At 35.2% G+C, this 24,231-nt stretch overlaps 1 protein-coding gene across 1 annotated transcript; it reads right to left on the bottom strand.

Moving 5' to 3' along the window:
* Positions 1-3,548: 3,548 nt before the first annotated feature.
* Positions 3,549-22,751, bottom strand: LOC125675738 (glucose dehydrogenase [FAD, quinone]-like). The gene is made up of 12 exons (XM_056160618.1): positions 22,243-22,751; positions 17,862-17,986; positions 16,968-17,176; positions 14,626-14,815; positions 12,682-12,813; positions 12,067-12,188; positions 11,781-11,948; positions 11,269-11,419; positions 10,613-10,761; positions 5,699-5,891; positions 4,636-4,867; positions 3,549-4,471 (listed from the first exon to the last, which is right to left on the bottom strand). Exons 2-12 carry the CDS (start codon positions 17,980-17,982, stop codon positions 4,306-4,308), a joined length of 1,833 nt encoding a protein of 610 aa, XP_056016593.1. The 5' UTR covers positions 17,983-17,986; positions 22,243-22,751; the 3' UTR covers positions 3,549-4,305.
* Positions 22,752-24,231: the final 1,480 nt, after the last annotated feature.

Raw genomic sequence — 24,231 nt, 5'->3', positions numbered from 1 at the left:
ACTTCATTCTTAAGATTTCAGATTGATCGAAACATGCCCTTTTATCACTCATTGTGCTAATTTCTTTGTCTTCGTCCATTAGTGAAATGTTCTTCTGAAAACTGACACGTGGGTAGTTTCGGAGAAAATTGATTGTGCACCACATTACATTATTCAAGGACGAGGCGATGATTGACAATAATTAACCCAAGTGCACTGCAGGTCACACCTTTGGGTAGGAGTAGCGAAGAATGGAAATGATAGACAACTAAAAGCACTATGATCATTAAAACGCGTTGAACTAGTCTGCTATGGTATGCACAAAGTCTGTTCTCCGCCAAATAGAAAATTTCTGTAGTCTGGGGGTGGCCTATAGTCAGGGTGTGGTCTGTAGTCAGGGTGTGGTTTGTAATCTGGGTGTGGTATGTTGTTTGGGTGTGATCTGTAGTGTTGGTGTGGTCTGTAGTGTGGGTGTAGTCTGGAATTGGTCCATAATCCTGAGTGGTCCGTGTATGGTCCATAAGTTTAACATGTGATTGAGTTGTGTTTTCCCAAATAGGCATTAATGCTGTATTGCCAAACAAAATTCATATCATTTGACACAAAATGACGACATACCATGTACAGGTTACCATTAATTTTGTCATTACCAAATAGTTTCAGACAATGCGTAGAAGTATGTTCTGTAAAAAAAAATTTAGTCAAGAATAAAGATCTGATTTTTCATATTGATATAAACAGATTCGATCATCTTTCCGTACCGTAAACTGCGATTTCTTCAAACTGTTCCAGAACCTGAAATTACATGGATAACCAAGTTCTTACTTTTAAAGAATTATAGGTTTACTGGCAAATGATGAGAAAGGGTTTACCCATGGACTATATCTTAAAGCGCTTGGATTTATCATAAACAAACCTGAAATCTTTCGATATTTTCAACATTTTTTTCTTCAAATAGTTAAAATACATCTGTAATTTCAGGAATACGAATGAATCTTATTTGATATCAAATCGTGGACAACTAGGTCTACTCTAGATAAATCAAGTTGTATGATCAGACATAGTCCGACTAAGTGCGCCTTTTTACCAATGTCCAATAAACAATTTTATCCTGCAACTCATTGTGATAAAACAGTTTTCAGATTACTGAGAAACCCCTCAGTTTAATTGACGAAATGAACAAATTAAGCTCTAGGACCATAGCAAGAGTATTAACGTCATTCCGCCAGACTTATGTCGACTTCAGAATTACAACACCGTTAGAGGTGAACAGCCTCTTTCTATGCTGAAACACTCTTATGATATTCACAGTTTTAGCATGATTGTCAAATTACTTACTAGAAAACATAAAGTACCAGCCCCACGCAATTTTTTCCTCATATTTTATTCAAAGCGGCGTAAAAATTATGATTAATGTGCTTGCGATTGTATGAACATGTCTAAAGCTATATTTATATCTGTGATAAGATAATGTACTGGTTTGATTTAAAAAAAAATCTTTATGTGCAAAATTCTAGTTACTCTCATTCCTAGATTTGAATTTAGTAAACGCAGCAAGAAAGAGAACCCTGACGTGCAGGACGCTATAGTTCAAAACTGTCATTTGATATATATATATATATATATATATATATATATATATATATGACAATATTTCTATTCAAGAAAATTCTTGTGCAATATTTTTATAATCATTTTGTTAATTAATGAAATATTGGTATTATAATCCAAGCTATCATAGTTTCCGAATTTATAAGATTAATAAAGATTTGTTGAGTTCAAGAAACCAATCTGCCATCAATACATTCAATCATATCATAATATTGTAGCAGTCAGGGGCGGATCCAGGAATTGCGGTTACGGGGGGGGGGCGCCACTTTATGAGGCAGTGGGTCTAGGGCGAAGCCCTCGTGGAGGTCCAGGGGGCGAAGCCCCCGAAAGCTCCTGGATTTTACGGGGCTTGAAATATTTCTCCTATTTAGTCATTTGTACTATTTTCTATAATTTTTTAAAGGTGAAATTAATCAAATGACCCAAATTTTAAGGGGTTTTTTTTGGAAAAAATTAAGTTCTCCCAATAATGTAATTCAAGAAATCAAAAGATTTTGTAATTTATTTCTCCGGGAGTGGAAGCAATTATTGCTTCTGTTATCGTTTAGTACATTTTCCGAAACAAGATACCGCGATTTACCTTGAATTTGGAAATTTTAGGGAGGGGCGCGCGCCGGCTCCACCCCCCTCTAAATCCGCCACTGGCAGTGATCCACAATGACTTATATTTCCTGTTATAATATTTCTTTTCCAAACTTTGTGTCTCTTGGTAGTATCAGCCAAACAGTCAAAAAGAAGAAAAATGTTTTGCCTCTTTTTGTGGGTTGTATATTGTTTTACGTTCTATACATGCTACAATAAAACCATATAATTTCAAGATATAGATTGCCTAACTGGAGGACTACAAATAGAAGCACAATTTTGTTTTTATAAAATTTATCTTACCATTTCTGCATTTTTTGCATCATAAAGACAACTATAATGTTAATAGCCATGATTATATATATAATAGCACGTGTACAATGGTTCACGGCGGGTGTGACCGGTCGACAGGGGATGCTTACTCCTCCCAGGCACTATTTCTTTGGTGATTTGTTATACTTCTATTATATGGAACTGGTATTATTGGTTGATTGTATCTTGTTTAATGTCACGCTCGAGAATTTTTCACTCATATGGAGACGTCACCAAGACCGGTGAAGGGCTTCAAATTAAGGCCTATACTCGGCGCTTACGGCCATTGAGCAGTGAGGGTACTTTAGCGTGCCACACCTACTGCGACACGGGTCATCCGTTTATAAGGTCATCTCTGAGGACCCGTGACATTCACACCTGATGCCGAGCGTTTGACGATGGAACTGTCACTACCTGTTTTAACGACTTAGGTCTGTCGCGGCCGGGATTCTAACCCCGGTCTTCCGCATGCGGGGCGAACGCTCTAACCTCTCGGTCACCGGGACTGGTATTAGATTAGGCGCCTAGTTTTACATACATGTCTTCAATATCATTTAATCGGAGTAATTCGTAGTGAAGAACAGTCTCACAATTGGTATAAAACACTTTAGACAGCATTCAACCTATTGACAAGTTATGTTTGCAAATTATATGTAGACAGGGGATACTTACTCCTCCTAGGCACCTAATCCCAACTCCGGTGTATCCAGGGGTCCGTGTTTGCCCAACTCTCTATTTTGTATTGCTTATAAGAGTTATGAGATTGATCACTCCTCGTTATTTTCACCTTTCATGTAGAACATTGTAACAACCATTAAATTTGCGAAATGCTGACTTTAAACGAGAAGTCCCTGTTTCAACCGCATCAGCTTCTTTGTCAGTACTGAATGGGTAGCTTCAATTTACAGGAATTGTTCCTCCATTGATGAGCCACCAAAGAAAACAAAGACGAATAGTGCATATTCAATCGTACATGTTGTCGTGTTCAAAGTTTGTGCGATTCCAATTCCATTTTAAAAAGGCCGTGTTCACTTTTTCAATCTCATTGAATGATTCCATGATTCTATGTTTGACTATATCAAAACCTGTTTATTTCATAGTTTGTATGTTTTATGCAGAAATAGAATAGAAAATACATTTGTCTTATATATTTGATAGTATACAGATCAATTTCGATTTAACATCTTTTGAAAATATCATTGTTTTACCAATCCACTGTCAGAAAGATGATTAAATTGTATACTTTTGGTTTTACTTTCATAGTACAATTCATGAACCATAGAAATATCTTTCATTCTCTCCCTCTCTCCACTGTACTCAATATCTCATGTAACCAGCACGAAATAATTTGATCATTAAAGAAATATTCTATATAAAGAACTTTTAGTAAATATGAAATTTTAAAAAACACTTTTCTCAAATCAACAACATCAAAACGTATGACTTTTCAACACCTTACACGACCATCTTTCAAAAAAAAATGGTGGAAGGGGTTATTTCGGAGTACTTGGTTACAAGAAAATGAAGTGATATTATTCATTTCTCATTTTCAATTTCACATTCATACCCTCTTTTAAGAGAAATCGAATTCATGTTTCTACTTCTAGTCATGATTAAAATGTAAATCATCATATACATGTCACTGATACAAACCATACGTTACTAAACAAAAGTTCCAGGAACTTAATGCACTGAAACTGTATCGTGTCAATGCTTAGTTCATCACTGGGAACTATTATTTTCCAATCCGAACTGGTTCTTCTCCTTACACTCCGCCCACAATCACTACCATCATCATCATCGTCATCACATCATCACGAATTACAACTGATCCGTTTTCTCTCGAATAGACTTTACACTGTCTATATTTCTTATCATATCTGCTGCTTTTTCTGCAATCATTATTGTTGGAGCATTCGTATTACCGGATGGCACATTACGCATGACGGAAGCATCGACAACTCGTAGATTTTGAATACCCCTCACTCTGTATGAAGAAGAAAATTGAGAATTTTAAACACGGGAATCTATGAACATCTATGTTTAAACTCACATGCCTTTTAACGCGATTTTATTCTTACATAAAATGTACACATACATCATCTGAAATTATTATGTTTTATACAAATATTCTATATAATGAACAAACACCTGAGCTCAGGATCAACCACTGCATTTGGGTCATTTGTAGCTCCCATTCTACATGTGGACGTCTGGTGATGAACTGTATATGTATGATGCCTTAATCTGCAAATCCAGTACTCATCGGAATCTGGAGAGTGATTGTCGCACTGAGGATTGTATGCTTTTAAAGGATCCTGTGATGAGGCACCAATTGATTTGAAAGCTTTAGTGCTGCCTAACCTTAAGACTTCTCTCACTCCTACATATTAAATAAAAATATTTAATAATAACATTGAGTCAAACAATAAGAAAATTGTCTGTAAGCATTTCATTTTGTCTTGAAAAGGATAAATGTTTGAACAGTTTTTACAAATGCTAGTGTTTACTTAATTGATATTTACCTTGTTAAAAACTAAAAAAAAAAAGTTTGAAAAATATGACACATAAAGCATATATCTTATTCCCATGGTTTCAAAGATTTAGAGACACTCCTTTTGTGTAGTCCTGTTTTTCGCGCTACCGGCCTCATTGATAGTTGTGGTAGAGAAAGGGTTAAAAAAAAATGATTTCAACTCAAAACTCATAATGATATAATTATTTCTTTTCCACTGATACTGACTATTAGCACCATTTCATTAACAAGTAATTACACTTTGATATATCATATTCGAATTTGTAAACACCCGATAGAGAAAATGCCCGTCCCCTGGGAATGGAAGTTAACTTTCCCTCCCGTTATAAAAAATACCACGTAAAACTATCGGCATTTGCACCATTTTGATAATAAAACCAATCGTAATAAAGTGTGGTTTTCATGGGGTAGGAAAATTACTTTTTTCTGCGAAATGTCTTATTTTCTGCCATTTCTTTTCAGAAAAGGTTCTGTTGCTCCCCTCTCTGGGACTAGAAGACTACTTTGAAAATGAAAACATTCTGTAATGGATTGAACTTTTCAGATACATGCTTTCAGAATATACAATATACAATGAATGGGACAAATCGTGTGTGAATTTTACTCATCGATCAACCTTATATTTCGCATGTCCTTCAAGTCGTGTAAAGCTTCACACTAGCTTTAAATATTCCATACCTCTTAAGAATGTCTTTATATCGTCTGGGTGATCGAGGTAGTTTGGGTCCATGAGAGGCGGATCAAAAGGATCATTGCTTTGAAGGCGTATTGTTCCTCTACTCTTGGGATGGAGAAGAATCGGGAGTATGGAAAATGTCCCTATATTTCTGTCTTTATTCCTTTGATATTCCTTTTCCTTACCATCTTTCAGCTGCACATTGAGAAAACAGGAAAAATAAACAAACCATTAAGCAGAAATTTATTAGTATTTTTGGGAGTTGAACTATGGTCAATCTCCCTGGGTCATCACGCACTTTTCTGCGCAGTAATTTGTATTGATTTGTATAGTGGTCGTCAGCGGGGGTTCTGTGTCAGCTGATTTACTCCTAGGTAAATCAACATAAACTTTTATAAACATCCGCCATTAAATAATCCATGTAACTTTTCTGAATTAATCTAATTTTGATAATTGACATGTAAGTAAATGCAATGATATTGTATTCAAATCAATTTGAATACAGGATTTCGATCAAATTGATACTGATATACATAGAAAAATAAAAGATAAGGTTGAAAATTGTCGTTTGTAGCGCAGCGTCACCTATAAACATTGATAGGGAAACGAACGACAACTGCACACAAGACCTATTGACACCGTGGCGCGAAATATCGAATATGGTGCGAAACCTCAGAAAATTTACAAGGAATAACTCTACAACATTGCGTATGTGTATATATTTGTTTTTTTTTAATGTGATATAAAAAATGCTTGATGTTACATGTATATTGAATTAAAACACGTCATTCCCAGTCAACAACTTTCGATTGGGATCGGAATACGAAATAAAATTTCTTATATCCGGTTGCAAAGTGAAACTGCTTCATGCTTCAAGTTACTGAATTACGTAGTAATTGCACGTTACACATTAGAGAACTGTGTCTTTTAATAAAGAAAGTCACAAAATAGATACAAAATGAGTGTACCCTATTCATTACTGTTACCGAGCTTTCGTCGACGAAAATCTCGAAATGGCGTGTTTCGCTGCGCTTGATGACGGTAAGGTCCACATTTTCTACATGAGTAGTGTGATATTTGTTTATGAATTTTTTGTGCATACATGGTATGTCTCGGCTAGGAATAATGGAAACTTTCTCACCTATGTATGTAAAGACATATTAATCTCTATTTTTAAAAATGTAGAACACTTTTATCAAATGACAATGTTTGAAAACGCTTAGAGCCCCGATGTCAAAATTTCCTTTTCCAAGACATCAATATGTCAAATTCATTATCCTTTTTTAATAGTATGTACCATATTTTGTACCAGTTATCCATTTTGAATCCCCTATTACAATGAGATTTTGCTGCACTCTGTAATGTTTGAGTGGATGTCATGAGTGTGTGTCAAACAGAAATTTTAAGAGCATGGGATAAGGTGCTGCCATGTATGACTTCACTATCAAAGTTTAACCCAGTTGCCACAATGTTGAATTTATGCTGTAAAAAGGATTGGAAATTGCTCTGGTCAAAACACATTGTTTATTTGTCTACAGATGAAAGAGACATGAGGATTCTCCCTCACAAACTGGGAAAAAAAAGTTATGGATCTTGTACATGTATAGTTTATTAATCACTATAGATTTCCAACATCACAAGTCTGATTCCGCTATATTCTGTCAGGTTCATTCACCCACTGTTCATTCACCACAGTATAATATCCCAAATACCTTGGCAATAAATAACATTATTTGACTAGTGTTTCATTTTTAGCGGAGTTGCGATGAAGTCGAACTCGGCTTATGATCTGATGAAGTGGCTTTGGTCGGGCAGGCGGGCACGCATCAACATTTCATTTCCGCACCATAGCTCTTGAACAAATTATAGGATCTCATTCAAACTTAGATGAATTGTCACCCTCAGTAAGACCAGGAAGCCTATCGATTCTGGGGTCACTAGGTCAAAGGTCAAGGTCACTGGCTATAAATAGACTGAAATTTGGAGAAAATTTTGTTTTCCACACCATAGCTCTTGAACGAATTATAGGATCCCAATCAAACTTAGATCGATTAAGTAAGACAAGAAGCCTATCAATTCTGGGGTCACAAGGTCAAAGTCACAGTGGCTATAAATAGACTGAAATTTGGAGAAAATTTTGTTTTCTGCACTATGATTTTTTAACAAATTATAGGATCTCAATTAAACTTAAATGGATTATCGCCCTTGATGAGACAAAGAAGCCTATTGATTTTGGTCAAGGGTTAAAGGTCAAGGTCACAAAGGATTTAAGTCGGCTGAAATTTATGTACGCAAAATTTTCCTCCCTGCTTGATAATTCTTGCAAACTTTTCTGCCGGTTCCCTCTATGCCCATTCCTTGCGCAACTCGGCTTGTGCATTTCCGATGCCGGACAATTTTTTTTATTTTTTTGCATTTCATTTATTTTGAGTTATTATACAATTATTTACCATTCCATTGATCCTCTACAGGACTGTACTATACTCAGGTGACAGTTTAGCATATTGGACTACCTTTTCAAGTAATGAATCCTTAGAATTAGCTACAACTAGGATTAAACTTGAATGTATATATACAGGGGAAACACTTCTTCATAACTGCAAGGCATTGAAAACCATATTGATTTGAATGTTTGGGCCATAATATGTGGTCACATTTTTCATGAGAATACAAAGGGGTGAAATTCTAGAAAACAACAACACGGCTTCAGTTACTCGAGGAGCGTTGTGGCCCATGGGCCTTCCATTATCCATGTTTGCTGTTGTAACGCTTTGAAAAACAACAACAATTGATTTGTATCTAAAATCATGATAATATTCAGTCATTTATCCCCCTACCCTTCCAGTGTTATCTGTTCTAACTGAATTTCCACAATGTTCAACTCCCACGAGTACTTTAAGTACTTTGATTTGGTTTAGCCAGCAACACATATCGGTTTTTAAGAATAAATTCAAAACATTTCATGACACCAAACATTAAAGAATTTAGCCTGTACATTTAGTTGATAAGAGGTAAATTTATTATCAATTGCCAAACTCGTCATGAAAATTCAATTTTAGATAGCTTTATCATAATATTACAACACTCATCAGAGTCACATTACCAATACAGAAATGTGTCTCACAATTTTGAAACAATTCTTAGGATAAGTGACCTTGTAAAACAACAATAAATCAATAACACAGGATCTGTCATTGGAAAACTATATTTACTACAGTCTAAGGATGCTTACATATCATGTCAACAGCCCCTAATCATATTCAGTTATTTTGCGATTAAGATATTTTAATCAATTCCGACAACAAGTCGTCAGATCTCTCTTATGGATATCCTTCATCACAAGAGTTCTAATGCAAGCCATTCATTACTATAACAAAATCTATAATCTCGCTGTCGATGAATAAATTTCTTTTCTTAAAAAAAATACTAGACATATGTTTTTATTGTAACCCAAGACTTTTTGCTTGTTCTTTAAAAGCTGTAACTGAGTAACTGACGGCAAATATATTGAAAAATAAAAAAACCCCAAATATTTAACATATTTGTGATTGAATACATATAACTTGATAGAATCAGAGTGAACCTGAAGCAATAAACCCGTCAAATCAGCAGAAAATGTCGATTCATTAATCATTTTCATCCTGTCAGTAATTCCTGCTCATCATCTCCGATGTACATTGACCTCGAAGGTCACCAGTTCGGAAAAAAGCGAAAGAGAGGCACTGAGCACGTGTCAGACTTGTAAACAATTTAACATGCCAATTTTATAGAAAATTCACTATTAAAATTTTATTTGAATAGCTTATTTGCGTTATCATTACTTTCTTACACTTCTTGTCATTCATGAAACAATGTAATATTTTAAAACAAACGACACGTGTAGTTACTCGCGTCAGTTTCCGTCTTTGTATATAACCTTGACCTCAGCAACCCGATTATGTTCGACAATCCTCGTTCCCATGTCCTTGTATACGACGCAATGGCGGTTTATACGAAATGATCATTGTAGGTATGCTGTCAAATAATATTCCCTTGTTTATTTTGCTGAATTTTTCTTCAGATCTTGGGGATTATATTAGTTATACCAATAGGTGCTATTTAGTGCACAATTGGATAGTTGAAAAAGTACCGTCAGTTACAGCTTGTATTGCTTTGAAGAAAGGCGAAAATAAGGTGCAGTGATCAATCTGATAACTCCTATAAGCAATACAAACTACAAATATCAATAACCAATTTATTCAAAAGCATTTTTAATGAATATCCTTCCTTTTTGCAAAATTATGGATCCTGTTATGGCCCCATCATAATTCCAAGGACAAACGTTTCAACAATCTGACCTAATACAAAATAAGAGTGTATACATACTGTAGCCACCACGTGGCGAAAAATAGAGTTTCCACAACATGGAAACATTATGGAAACTTTGTTTCCACTCAACTCCATGTCAGAAGATTTCAGAATTGAACCCCTGAATATTCCAAGTTAAAATCTCGAATCGCAGCCTTGCTTTTCATAAGGAGACTTTCAAAGTTTTTTTCCCCCATTTTCTTCCTTTGTGAAATATTTCAACGTTATTGTGATCTCGTCGTGACTCATGGACTATGGATTTCAGAAACATATAATCGAAAAGATCCGGAAAAGCTATCATCTATTAAGTAGCGTCATTTTGGACCCAATGGGTACTTGAGAAGAATTTTAAAATTGCCCAACCCACTTTTTTAAATTTCAAAATCATACCAACGAAAACAACAGACTCTGAATAACTTTTCATCAGAGAAATTTGCTTTAATCTATGACTCGTGTACCAGAGTAAAACCTAGGAAATATTCATAATACTGCATTTAACTAAACATTTAGCCAAATTGGCTTAATCAACTGCTTCTGTTCAGAAAAAAAAGACAAAATCAATACCATACCTTCGTGTCAATATTAAGAACATCTAACATTATAGAAGTGACTCTTGGGTCAATCATAAGGCTATAGAAATGAAACTGAAGATGTGGCGGGATCTTCTCGTCATCTGTCAGGAAAGCTGTGCCCTCTAACAGACTCTTGGTAAGGAAACCTACAATAACACGGATATGTGTGATAGAGTACTCAATACACAACAGGACTGGATATTCATCAGTCAGAACCACCATATTACAACTCAGATCTGGATATTCATCAGTCAGAACCACCACGGCAATTACAATACTACAACTCAGATCTGGATATTCATCAGTCATAACCACCACAGCAATTATGATATTACAACTCAGATCTGGATATTCATCAGTCATAAACACCACAGCAATTACAATATTACAACTCAGATCTGGATATTCATCAGTCAGAACCACCACGGCAATTACAATATTACAACCCCTCTTTTCTCAAATTGGAGGAAACATAATGGAGTAGATATTTTTTTATTAAACGAATTACTGGTCAAAGTTAAACTAAATGCAGTTGAATTTAACTGACAGTTAAAGATAAATTCAACACGCTTATGCGAAACTGACTCTCGTTATTCAAATATATCATGAAACATCTCAATATTCCTTGGAGAAAAACTAATATGAAAATTTACCTGATCCCCATGCCAGGTATTGAATTATGGTCACAGGTGACATAATCTCGTCAATGGTCGCCATGCTTGTGGTATTGTCATGGAAATCCATAAATGTCATAACATGGTCCTGTAAATTTTCTCCAACCGGTAGATCGGCCTTCACTGTGATCTATTGATAAAAATTCATGACACGATCAGTAGATACATTTCATAAGTTTCTACCTGTTTCACACAACATAAATCAGCTTTTACAAGATACATACGTTGAGTCTTCTGTAAAGAACTGGAATAAACAGCAAATTAATTTTTGCCACTGAAAGATAGATTCCTTAAGCAATTAAAGATTGGTTCACGGTGCTGTCAATCGAAACAATAAATGATAATTTTCTATCTTATTTGAATATTTCATTTTCTTGTATCAAGCATTCAAGATGGCAGACAACAAAACAGGTGTACGTATCCAATGTTCTTTCCAGTTTCCTACAGTGATCGTGTGTAACATTGTTTTTCTTGACTCTGTTTAGTCATACCCCTTTGGATTTTAGGTGTTCCTTTGGTCCTATTCCAGACAGCATCAGAATCTGGGGTGAACTGACTGTTCCCGCGGAAACAATCACCTCTTTGTTCGCCATTATTGAATGTTTCCTGTTGTTTCTCACAAATGATACGCCAACTGCCCTCTTGTCTTTAATTAGAATCTTTACGAAGAAATAAAAAGTACTCTCTGTTTTATTTTCTTCTCAATATCGCACAATATAACATTTATAATACTAACATAATATTGCCTGAGTTTGTTGTATGTCTATTTTCATATACCTTTGTCACATGGGAATTTATGGAAACATGCAGGTTCTTCCGTTTCATGGCGGGTCTTAAAAAGGCTTTGGCGGTGCTATCGCGCGCTCCATTTCTTGTCGTTTCTTGAGATGAGCAATAACCTATACGGATTAGGAAATGGTAATTCATCGAAAATCAAAACAAGAATGGTCAAGAAGAAGGGGTTTGTATAATATACATATTATGGAAAGAAATCAGACAGGAGGAGGATACGTTGAGAGAGTCTAAATGGACAGAGATGATGAAATGGGGGCGACAGAGACCGGAAAAGATGTATATTGTAAGAATAGGAGAAATGTTAATACAGCACATCCCTCTACCACAGTATTGAAGGCAAGGATGTGATCGAATACCAAAACCAATATTCATCACCCTGTGTCATTCAGGGGAAAAAACCCCAATATTTTACAGCATTCTGTTATGACTATAAAATTGCATAACGACTGTCAGTATCATGCATTCAAATATCAAATCCAATTTAAGAAATTTAGACTTTTATTTGGCTCGTTTGTGGTGACATATAATCTCTACTGTCTGAAGATTTAATGAATTCTTTGGAAATAAAAAAAATGTGGGGAAAAAGGTTAAACATACCTATTTGTGATTTTCCATTACAATCCGTAATAGGGTGTCCAAGTTCCTCCATTGCTCGAGCATATACATTCTTATTGAGGGGCGTGGCGGTCCCGTCACTGACGGACAAATAACCCCCTTTTCCATGGTAAGCTATTTATTGTAAGAATATGAATAAGAATCAACAAAATAATTACTGTCAATAAAGCACGTGCATTCTGAAATAATATCCAGCTTTCTTCAAACAAGTTATCAAAATACACACACACAAATCCATTTCACAGAATCAGAGGTTATATAAAAATTTGTACCTTCATCATCCGATAAAACAACAAAGATAGACATTTTATTGTTTATATTTTCATGTATATGTTGATGTATCTTTTAAAATATTTAAGTACTGAAATATGATAATGGACTTTTATTAAGTATTTCAAGGTCACTGGCCCAAAGTACTTTCAATAATCACAATGTATATTTAAGAAAAATGAGATCAGGTTCCAGTATCATATTCAGTACTAGATCTATGATCTTTTTTAAATTAAATGCAATATCATTCCATGATGTGTCGCTATCATCACAAGTTCCATATTCCATGAAATTTTTCCTTTCTTTAAATGCTAAAAATGTGAATTTGGCAATATCATTTAAGACGGCCTCACTTCCATTGATAAACATATTCACAGTGTTCCCATAGTAACTTGAGTGTTTTCCAAAATATTACAGTTTGCTCTAATATCACAATATAATTCAGTTTTCAAATTTAATGTATTTCATTTTCAATACAAAGTTAGTGTTCTGTTTGACAAAAGAGACAATATTTGTTGTCCCTAGGAATACACTGCCATGTTCAATTTCCAAACAGTGACCAGAAGTTCTTAATTTACACAGTCTTTCCATGTATTGTTTATTGTTTATTACTTCTATATACCTTTCTGGTACTAAAATACCATACATTGTTGAACATTTTGTTACTTTAAACGGGACAGCAAATGCCCATTCCATTTCCTGAAAAGCCTTTTCCCCGAAGTTCCATTTAGTGGCTAAATACAAGAGATCAAAACTTTTTCGATGTTTTCATCCAATATCTATATCTATCTCTGTCACATTACAAATAGGCTATCAAAAGGTATAAAATGTATTACAATAACCATTAGGTATATGAAGAGTTATCGTTCATCTCGCTAATGCCGTTTTGGGGTTTTGGTTATCGGTTGTGAGTGCGTATATGAAATATCGCCACCGAATGAAAATTTAGATTTTTAAATTCCTTTGTTATTAACAATCATTCCAATACTTTTAGATTTTACAGATTTTAAATAGATAGGAGTATAGTTTGGAGGTATAACATGTATAAGTATGTTCACGCAGACTATGCACCATTATCCACAGGCTCTCGAAGTCGTGGATATCTATAATAGAAAAAAAATCAGCTATTCCCCTGTAAACAAACTATGAATAGTTTGTTTACAGGAAGACGATTTTTATCATCGATAGTTAAAACGTCGAGAGCCTGTGCCATTATCATACCCCATCCTACACTGTAACGTCAGCTGCGTATTTGCATATTCGAAATTCAGCTTTTGAGAATTTTGTGTTGATAACTTTCACGTGGATAGACTTACAGCAGTAATGACACTCACATACTTTGTCAAGTTGACACAAAATACCAAAGGTATTTTTGAATAAATAACAAAATTAGGTCAACACGAGAATCGATCTCCAGAAAGAAATCGGAAATTTCTAGATGCTTACCATATATTGCCCTTTTGTGAGTTGCATTGTCTATAAACTTATAGCATAGTATATATGAAGTCATATTCATAAACAGAAAAGGCGAAATGGTAATAAATATCATTACCATTTTTCATCTTGACATGATACAATATTAGTATTTGATAAAAGTATCTATTAAATACCTGTTTGATGTTATATATTATATTGATAATTGCTGTGACAATGGACCTGAATTTTGAAGCTCTGGGATCTGAATATCTTCAGATTTAATGAAGTATGGCAGAACGTCTCTGTAACTCCACCCCGTGCATCCCTCCTTTGCCCAGCCATCGTAGTCATGACGACTGCCGCGGACATACTGCATGGCGTTTAAGCTACTAGAGCCCCCGAGCACTTTCCCTCGTGGCCAAGCGCATTTCTGATAATCAAAATTATAAGTACACAAAAAGCAACAATCATGATAAAGTTAATCACTGATGTCCATCGTTTTCATACATGTACAGTGGCGGATCCAGCGCCGGGTTTTGTCCCCTGTATCCCCACCAAGACTTTACCCTGGACCACTGGGGAATCAATACAGTTCCAAGACACCCATTTTTTACTGCGCCACCCGACCCCTCTTGTTAAAGAAAAATCTGGATCCGTCATTTACATTTGCTTTAATTCACGAGAAACTTCTCTTGAGGATAAACATTCTCGCTTTCATTGATGGCGAAGGTTCAGGGATTAGGTCTTCGTGATCGGGAGGTCGTGAGTTCAAGTCCTGTCTTTAATACTTGTGAGTACTGAAGAATGGTGTTTCCCCTTTGTTGAGAATTTCAAGATTTAAATTCCCCAAGTTTAATCATTTTCTTTTATTTCAAATTGTGCCATTTTTGGCCAGGTTGCACAACAAGCAAATGGCGTATAGAATGGTGAATGACGGGAAGGTTGGCGGGCGGGCATCCCTGTAATAGGGTACCTACTTTGTGTAACCAACTCCTCTCACACCTTTAACTTGACGTTCCTCAAACTTTGTACAGTTGATATGGATACATTGAAGATGTGCTTGTGCTTTTTTGAAAGTGATCAGACATTTTTCGAAAAATTTACATCTAGTTGAACTTTGTCATTTTTAAGCATGTCTTGAATAGACGGTACCTGTTTTGTGTAATCATCTCCTCTCACACCCCATGCTTGACATTCCTCAAACTTTGTACATTTCTTATGGACACATTGAAGATGTGCATATGTCTTTTTGAAAGTGACCAGATATTTGACGAAAAAAATACATATAGTTGAAGTTTGTCATTTTTAAGCATGCCTTGAATGGACATTGCCTATTTTGTGTAATCATCTCTCACACCCCTAACTTGGCATTCCTCAAACTTTGTACATTTCTTCTTTGACATCTTTCAGACCTTGTAAGCTGTTACGGAAGCATTGAAGATGTACATGTGTCTTTTTGGAAGTGATCAGACATTTTTCGAAAAATTTACATGCAGTTGTACTTTGTCATTTTCAAGCATGTCTTGAATAGACGGTACCTATTGTGCGTAATCAACTCCTCTTACACCATTAAGTTGACATTCCTCAAACTTTGTACAGTTGGTATGGAAGCATTGGAGATGTGCATGTGTCTTTTTGGAAGTGATCGGACATTCTTTGAAAAATTTACATGTACATGAAGTAGTTGAACTTTGTCATTTTTAAGCATGGTACCTACTTTGTGTAACCAACTCCTCCCACAGCTTTTACTTAACATTTTTAAGACCTTTTACATTATAGATGTTATAAGAATATTGAAGATATACATGTGACATTTTATAAGTGCTTATGGGTTTTTTAAAATCTATATTTGATCTGTCATTTTTCCAGTATCTTTGTACTGCTGTCTCTATGATAGATAACATATTTTAAAGTAACCCGGCCATTTCTATTCCTGAATCGATTTTTGTACAAAATATGGTTTATCGATAAAAAAAAATTAAAAATTAAGATTCATCATGAAGTACTAGTACGAGATAGGTACATGTACCGGTAATGCATGTATATATCGATCTTGGTACTATAGTAAATTATAATTCTAATCGGGATAAATTTCATATTAGTGAACTCTGAAATCAATTAAGTTTTTCTTTGTGTTCTGTAAGTGACAGCAAAGTCTTAACTTAGAGGACATTTATTGATAATCATAATTCAGTTGTTGTTTATAGAACATAATGAACTTATTTAAACTTCAAGACTAAATTAAAGCGGACTGAAAACTTTTGACATGCAAAGATAACCAACAGCTATACACATATATAATGCTCTCGTCTTAAATATCGGTTAATAGTCTCATGTTACTCAAAGCACTTTTCTGATCATGAAAGGTGAAGATAACGAACAGTGATCAATCTCATAACTCCTATAAGTAATACAAAATAGATAGTTAGGCAAACATCGACCCCTGGACACACCAGAGGTGGGATCAGGTGTCTGGGAGGAGTAAGCATCCCCTGGCGACCGGTCACACCCGCCGTGTGAGCCATATCATATAAAGAATACTTATGAATAAGACAAATTTCAATTCATCAAGAAAACTGTACCCTGTCATGCATCGCCAAACACGCTTTCTTTTGAGGTTCTGTTCGGAAATTCCAGTCTTCTTTCGAAAGCAGAGTAGATCCCTGGCCGAGGGGGATACTGATGTTCATGTTTTCATCTTCGGAACCCCCAGCTTCTATAATAAGCACGGATGAGTCTGCATCTTCTGAAAGTCTATTTGCGAGGACACATCCCGCTGTTCCCGCACCCACTGTAGAAAATGAAATGATATTAAAATATGTGTATTCTGTTCTAAATTTCTATTGAAATCCATTGCTTGTCATTTGCAACTATGAAGACAAATTTTGTTTCGATCTAGTTAGACCGGTATTTAGTGTAGCCTGTTCGCGTGTGAATATACATTTCACTAGCTCGGCGACCTACATGTATTTCTCAGAATTAGTGAAATTGTTGGAAAACATGTTTTTACCTTTTATTTGAAAATGTATGATAAATAACCTTACATATCGTTCAAATATGGAAATCATTACCAAATATGGAAACAAATCAAGGTCAAGTGATTTTCAACAGTTATGTTTATACCCTTGTAGCGTTAACAATTGCTATGAATTGCTGTGGAATCATCATTGTTCGGGGTGGGGTGTTCGTGGATGTCGTGGGTCACTCTTACCCACGAATTTACGTGTCCTCGAACATATTTTTAAACAAAGTACAGTTATCTCTCCTAGTGACATCGGATCACTTACCCATAAAATTATGTCCCCACGAACCAGCAAAATTTTGTTTACCCATGAACATTGGCCCCCACGAATTAAAATGATTCCACAATATTTGCCTTAAGAAATCAAAATCTACCTTTACAGTATTCACTATAGTATATCACTGTATACTCCTACATCGTTACATAAAAGGGATCCTATAATTCCAGCACTTACCTATAATGTAATCGTAGGATGAGTTCAGTGGGGTGAGGTCTTCTGTGATATTTTCTTTCTTTGTGAAATATATGACAACTACAGCAACAACTAAAACAATTCCGGCCCACTTCAGTACCATTTTCCTATAAAAGAAAATTCAGAGTATTGTGAGAACTGATTGAAGGATGCAGCATATGAAGATTGAAATTACTAATACGTTGACGGAGCTACCTTTAGAGTGAGAGCAGCCACGTGGATATAAGCTGATCCAGAAATCGGGACTCGAATCTACTATCACCAGTCACGAATCAAACACTCTAACAGATTAAATTTGAATGTATTTGGACTTTATATCATATTACTTATGTAATGTTCTTGCTATAATCAGGGTTGGATACCATATGATGTAACCCTTAGGACTTGATGATATACTACCACTGAAGTGTACCAAATAGGACTGGATACGGTAAGGCAGTGTAGGACTTGCTATGTAGGATAATTGTTATGTTGCAATTAGGGCTTGATACGATAAGACTTGTTTAACGCCCCTCTTGAGAATTTTTCACTCATATGGAAATACGATAAGACATATTTGGTATAGCACATAAAGATGGATGAAAAGTGAAGATAACGAACATTTATCAATCCCATAAAACCTACAAAGAATACAAAATTAAGAGTTGGGCAAAAACACGGGTCCCTTTACACATTAGAGGTGGGATTTGGTCTTTAGGAGGAGTAAGCATCTCCTGTTGAACGGTCACGCCCACTATGAGCCCTATATCTTGAAAACGTACACGGAGTAATCCGAAATCAAAATCAGTGTGCACAGAATGGTCTCACCATTCGTATAAAAATGTGCCTGACAGCATTTTTGTAGAGCGGAGTAAGTGCGATGTTGGAAAAATGTGTAATAGAATTGGTAAGTGATATCAGCATGTACATTAATAGTTAGAGCACTTGACTAATAATGCAGGATTCCCGGGTTCGAGTTCAGGTCCATCCCTTCCTATACAATGGTGCCGTGACCAGGATCATGTAGAACTAACTTATAACTGCTCAAATGTACATTTTCCTTAACATGTAATAAGGTTGGAATAATTTTAAATTCGCTTCATTACAAACAAGAGGTCTAAAGGCCCTGTCGGTCACTTGAGTATTAGTTGAAAGTACATGTACCACTAGCCCCAAGGCCTACGGAATCTATGATAAATTCCCTGTTCTGTTATAACTAAGCTACATAATATTCAACAACAATATAAAACAAGATATCTTTTTAAAACAGAAATATCCCCGAAAGACTCCATATTGATGAAAGACTTTAGATAATATAATATATTTTATAAATGTATTAACACTATATGATTATTTGGACCAACTTTAAGAGTCAGAACCTGTGGTTGCAAAATTCTAAATTTTGGTACACCCCTTTCAACTTTTCTTAAATATGAATTTAATTGTTATTGACAGCAAAATCAAATAAGCCTTTTAAAAGATTAAGACATTCAATCAGTATGACCACTTTGGTCCCCGCCCTGGTATCAAAACCCCTACCTCTGCGATCATAGAAGTTACAATTTCCGTAAAGGGTTACTTGCTCCTTCTAAACATCCATTTACTTGCAGTTTAGTGCCAATACCATTACCATTAAAATGATGTTATTTAAATGTTTACATATGAACACTATATGCCAAGTTTGATCCCATCCTGGAGTCAGAACCTCTATCCTGTGGATCATAAAATTCAAACTTTTGTACAATTCATACCCCCTCCCCTTGTCCCAAAGATGCTTCATGATAATTTTGAAAAGAACTGGTTGGGAAGATATCAAGAAGTAAAAAAAACAAGATGCGTTTGTGAAACACAAATGCCCCCGATAATGGCCGATTCCAAAGATGACCAAGGTCACAAGGGCAAATATCTTGGTACCAGTAGAAAGATCTTGTCAAAAGAAATGCTCATGTATAATATGAAAGCTCTAATATTTACCATTTAGAAGTTATGATCAATGTAAAACAAAAAATTAAAAGTAAGTTAAATGTCAAGGTCAAAAGGTTTAATACCAACGGAAAGGTCTTGTCACAAGGAATACTCATGTGAAATATCAAAGCTCTATCACTTACTGTTCAAAAGTTATTAGCAAGGTTAAAGTTTCAGACAGAATTACAGAATGACAGACAGGACAAAAACAATATGCCCCCCGATCTTCGATCTCGGGGGCATAAAAATGTTCAATTGTTAACGTACACATTTTGGCCCCGACCCTGGTACCAAACGCCCTAGGCAACCTCTGGGATCATGAAATTTACAATGTTGGTAAAGGGTTACCTGTTCTTTCTAAATATCCATTCACTTTTAATTCAATATTAATACCATTAACGACGATGTTATTTTGTCATTTTGATGAATTTGATCGATCAAAGGAAAGCTAGCCCCGCCCACTGAAAGTTAAGTTTTAAAGCTATATATGCGTCGTACTATAAGGACATACGCAACGTTTTTGACATTTTCCCTAAATCATTTTTCCATCTCCTCGATATGAAGAGTTCTTGTATGATTTCCGGTGGGAAAAAGGTTTAAATTCTATATTCAAGTAACATTAACATACTTTGCTTATCGACATGAGTAGGTCAGTGATTAGATTACCATCCAGTAATGCAAGGCTACCGGTTTCAATTAATTGTTTCTAAGATATTTCTCTCTCTCTCTCCATCTTCGCTATAATACTAATAATGTCCATTTACACAACTTACTTTAAGAGCTGACCTCACATTTTGACTTGCAAACAACCATAAACTATCAAAATATGCTAACTCAAAACAGACATGATAATATACATCTTTTTTTATCATTTATTCTTTTTAGAAACAAGATAGAATAAAAGTGAATTGTACATGAAATATTACTGTTTTATAATTTACGATAGAAGTAGCTGAAATAGTTCAAATGTTGTTAGTCATTAATTTGGTTAATATGTTTCTCCAAACAGAACACAGATTCTTGAAAAAGTTTGAATTAATCTACTCGAAATTTTGTATAAAAATTCCGTATTTTCGCCAATAATTTAAAATTTTGATCTCCAACCCCCACTTTTTTTTTTTAGTTTCATTTTAAATTATAAGACAAGACCTTGAGAATTATGTGAAATTTTAGAATTTGATATTACTCTTAAATTGTCCTTTTAAACTCTCAAATTTGATATCATGATTTTTTTATTTTTTGGTTTTTTGTTGTTGTTTTTTTGGTTGTATATCAAGTTCAAAGTCATTTCCATTTCTAGTAGTAATCTTTTCGTATTTATTTGTATTGTTAGAAGATATGATTATGTATGTATTTTATGTAATGATTGGTTTGTGTTGCTTGTGTTGTGATTACACCAGTAGACAAATCAAGTTTAATTGAAGAAATCTTTAGTCAATTTTAAGTGCAAAAAGGTCATGTTTAGAACGTTGTAGCTCAATAACAAGTATTGTGACCCCATTTTTTCTTTTTCCCATCAATCTAGAAATCAAAAATACTCTTCCCAAAAATTCGACATTACTCCAAATCTCAGGTGCGAACTTCTTTAACACTGTCAGTGGCGGATTTAGAGGAGGCGCAACCGCCCCCCCCCCCCCTCCTAAAATTTTCAAATTTAAGGTAAATCGCGGTATCTTAAATTGTTTCGGAAAATGTACTAAACGATAAAAGAAGCAATAATTTCTTCCACTCCCGCAGAAATAAATTACAAAATCTTTTGATTTATTGAATTACTTTATTGGGAGAACTTAATTCCCCCCCCCCAAAAAAAAAACCCTTAAAATTTGGGTCATTTTATTATAAAATTTCACCTAAAAAATGATAGAAATTAGTACAAATGACTAAATAGGAGAAATATTTCAAGCCCCATAAAATCTGTAAAATCCAGGAGCTTCCGGGGGCTTCGCTCCCTGGACCCCCACGTGGGCTTCGCCCTGGACCCACTGCCTCATAAAGTGCCCCCCCCCCCGTAACCGCAATTCCTGGATCCGCCCCTGATTATCTAAGTTAAAGAAGTGGTACTCCTTGTGCTGCCTAAATGTTGATGTTTTACACAATCAGTTAACGATATATCTATATTAAGCTATATAGCTTTATAAAACTATTTAATATAGATTGATTTAGCTATATTTCAAATCTTTTATCAAATCAGACCAATCATGATATATACAAATGTAGTGAATTACAATGTACAAAAACATTTGACATTTTTGTGGCCGCGTGGGCTACGTGAGTGACAAGGCGAGGCCATTCGATTGTAAACAGAAGTACAAGAGTTATTTGCCCTTGGAATCTGATCTTTGTAATAAATATATACACAATATAGAGGCAGGTGCAAAATAATTCACTACAACTTAGGTAATAATGATATTCTATTTACCGTGTCGAAGGTTCTCCGGCCCCTCTTTCAGGTATGTTTTCGTGTACGTGAGTTTCACACAAAATTGATGTTCGCTATCTACCTGTTGATTTTATAGTGAATGATTTCACTCTATATTTAGAAAGGACTCACAAAAACAAAACGTGTACATCGCTCAGTCTTATGCAATATCAAAGACACACTTTGGGTACATCTAGGTGTTTCAAAAGAATAAAAATACACATTCTGCTCAATGAAATACATGCCTTACAAATATAAAGGCTCCATTTTATATCTAAAACTCTCGAGTCTCTTGATTATTTTATTAAAGAGACATAGGCGAAGTATTGCCGAGTGTATTGAAAATATATTTAAAAAAAAAAAAAAAAAGATTATGAGTTTGAGATTACAAACGAGCTCGGGTTATGGGATTAAAATCAGTATACACTTGCAGGGATTTGATGAGGGTTTTTTTTTTTTTTTTTTTAAACATAAACGAAGCTTGCATTGTCCGTGTAAACTGCATATATTATGTTCAAGGTTGGTGTAGAAAAGACAGAATTCGATGGGGGCAGGCGTGAGCGACTGGCGGTCCGAGCGTTGTCCTTGTTTAAGATCGAGCTGAGTCCATGTTGTTGAGTGTTCATTGTGCTGTAAATTACTACATGTAATTACAGGCGCTCTATAAAAGTTCTGTGATCCGAAATCTGATAACATTAAACTTATTTGTCAGATATCTAGAAAGCAAACAAACGTAATAAAATTTGTGATAATTCACGGAATTAAACACCACTCCATGTTTCATTAATTAATAATTACCTGCATCATATATTTGTAGGAGGCACCCTTTCGTCATTCGGTTTCTGGATCAAATATATAAATTCTGAACAGAATGGTTTGTGAATCGCTTTCCCATTCCTTCATCTGATGTCAACTCTACTGAAATACACATGACATGCAATAGACACAAATGTAATACAAACCCTCTAGATTGTCTGTTGAAACGAAATATACAAGGGAAAAGTTCGGAGATTGAAATATATATATATTTTTTTAAAAAAGCACAAGGGCTCCGTTGTCAGATATTGATTTGTTATATTTTATTCCCGAATTTAAAAAAAAAGTATGTACATATGATATACCTTTTTTTAAAAAGACGAAAAATGAGGATTTTGGTGGTGGATTTCATCTATATAATTTATTATTCCGAAACAACTAATACAAAACTTCAATAACTTCAATATCAGACAACCTCAAGTCTATGTTTGTAGCACAGTAGAATGGATTGCCTGAATCAAAATTGTATAGCATTGTTAGAGGCTAGTTTTTATTCATCGATTGACAAAGCATGATTCGCCGTTTCATAATTCACCGATACCCATACGATTCCCAAAGGTTTGTCCTCACATGTGCAATTTTGTCTGCAAATACTGCAACACAAGCATCATGAATATTTACATGGGTCTACACAGCCACCACAGATATGTCTCTTTTCATACACAGTACATATACATACAAGTCCAAATACTCCGTGCCCTTGTTTTTGTGAAATGATCTAAACCGATTTGATCACAATTTTCTTGGTTAATTGTTTAGTTAACGACATTCCGTATACGTAACACATGACAAAAGCATGGTATCCATCTCCAACGACCTCCCCCCGAACTCACGACTTCCCATCACAAACTGATAAAGCGAAGTCTCTAACTACTGATCCGAGCCACCGTAAAAAGGTTTCTTAAAATCAGAGGTTCCATGTCGCGGCAGGCGTTGGCAAGATATAGAACCCTCACTGGGACGGCCTTGGACAGCATGGGTAGGGGGGATGTAGTACCTCGGCTGGTTTAAAACGGCTAACGTATGAACGGGATTCGAACCTTCGACCTCCAGTCACGAAGCAAACTAACAGGTTAAATTCGATTGATTGTATATTGTTTAACGGGACGTCCCGCTCGAGAACTTTTCACTCATATGGATACGTCACCATTGCCGGTGAAGGGCTGCAAAATT

Source organism: Ostrea edulis, chromosome 3 (assembly GCF_947568905.1).
Source record: "Ostrea edulis chromosome 3, xbOstEdul1.1, whole genome shotgun sequence".
NCBI lineage: Eukaryota > Metazoa > Mollusca > Bivalvia > Ostreida > Ostreidae > Ostrea > Ostrea edulis.
This window is presented reverse-complemented; position numbering and strand designations above follow the sequence as displayed.

Coding starts and splice junctions, on each gene's coding strand:
- LOC125675738 (XM_056160618.1), bottom strand. CDS start 17,982: ATGGTACTGAAGTGGGCCGGAATTGTTTTAGTTGTTGCTGTAGTTGTC. Junction 12,814..14,625: donor CCCAGAGCTTCAAAATTCAG/GTCCATTGTCAC, acceptor TACAATAAATAG/CTTACCATGGAAAAGGGGGT. Junction 11,949..12,066: donor TAAATTCCCATGTGACAAAG/GTATATGAAAAT, acceptor TTCTTCGTAAAG/ATTCTAATTAAAGACAAGAG.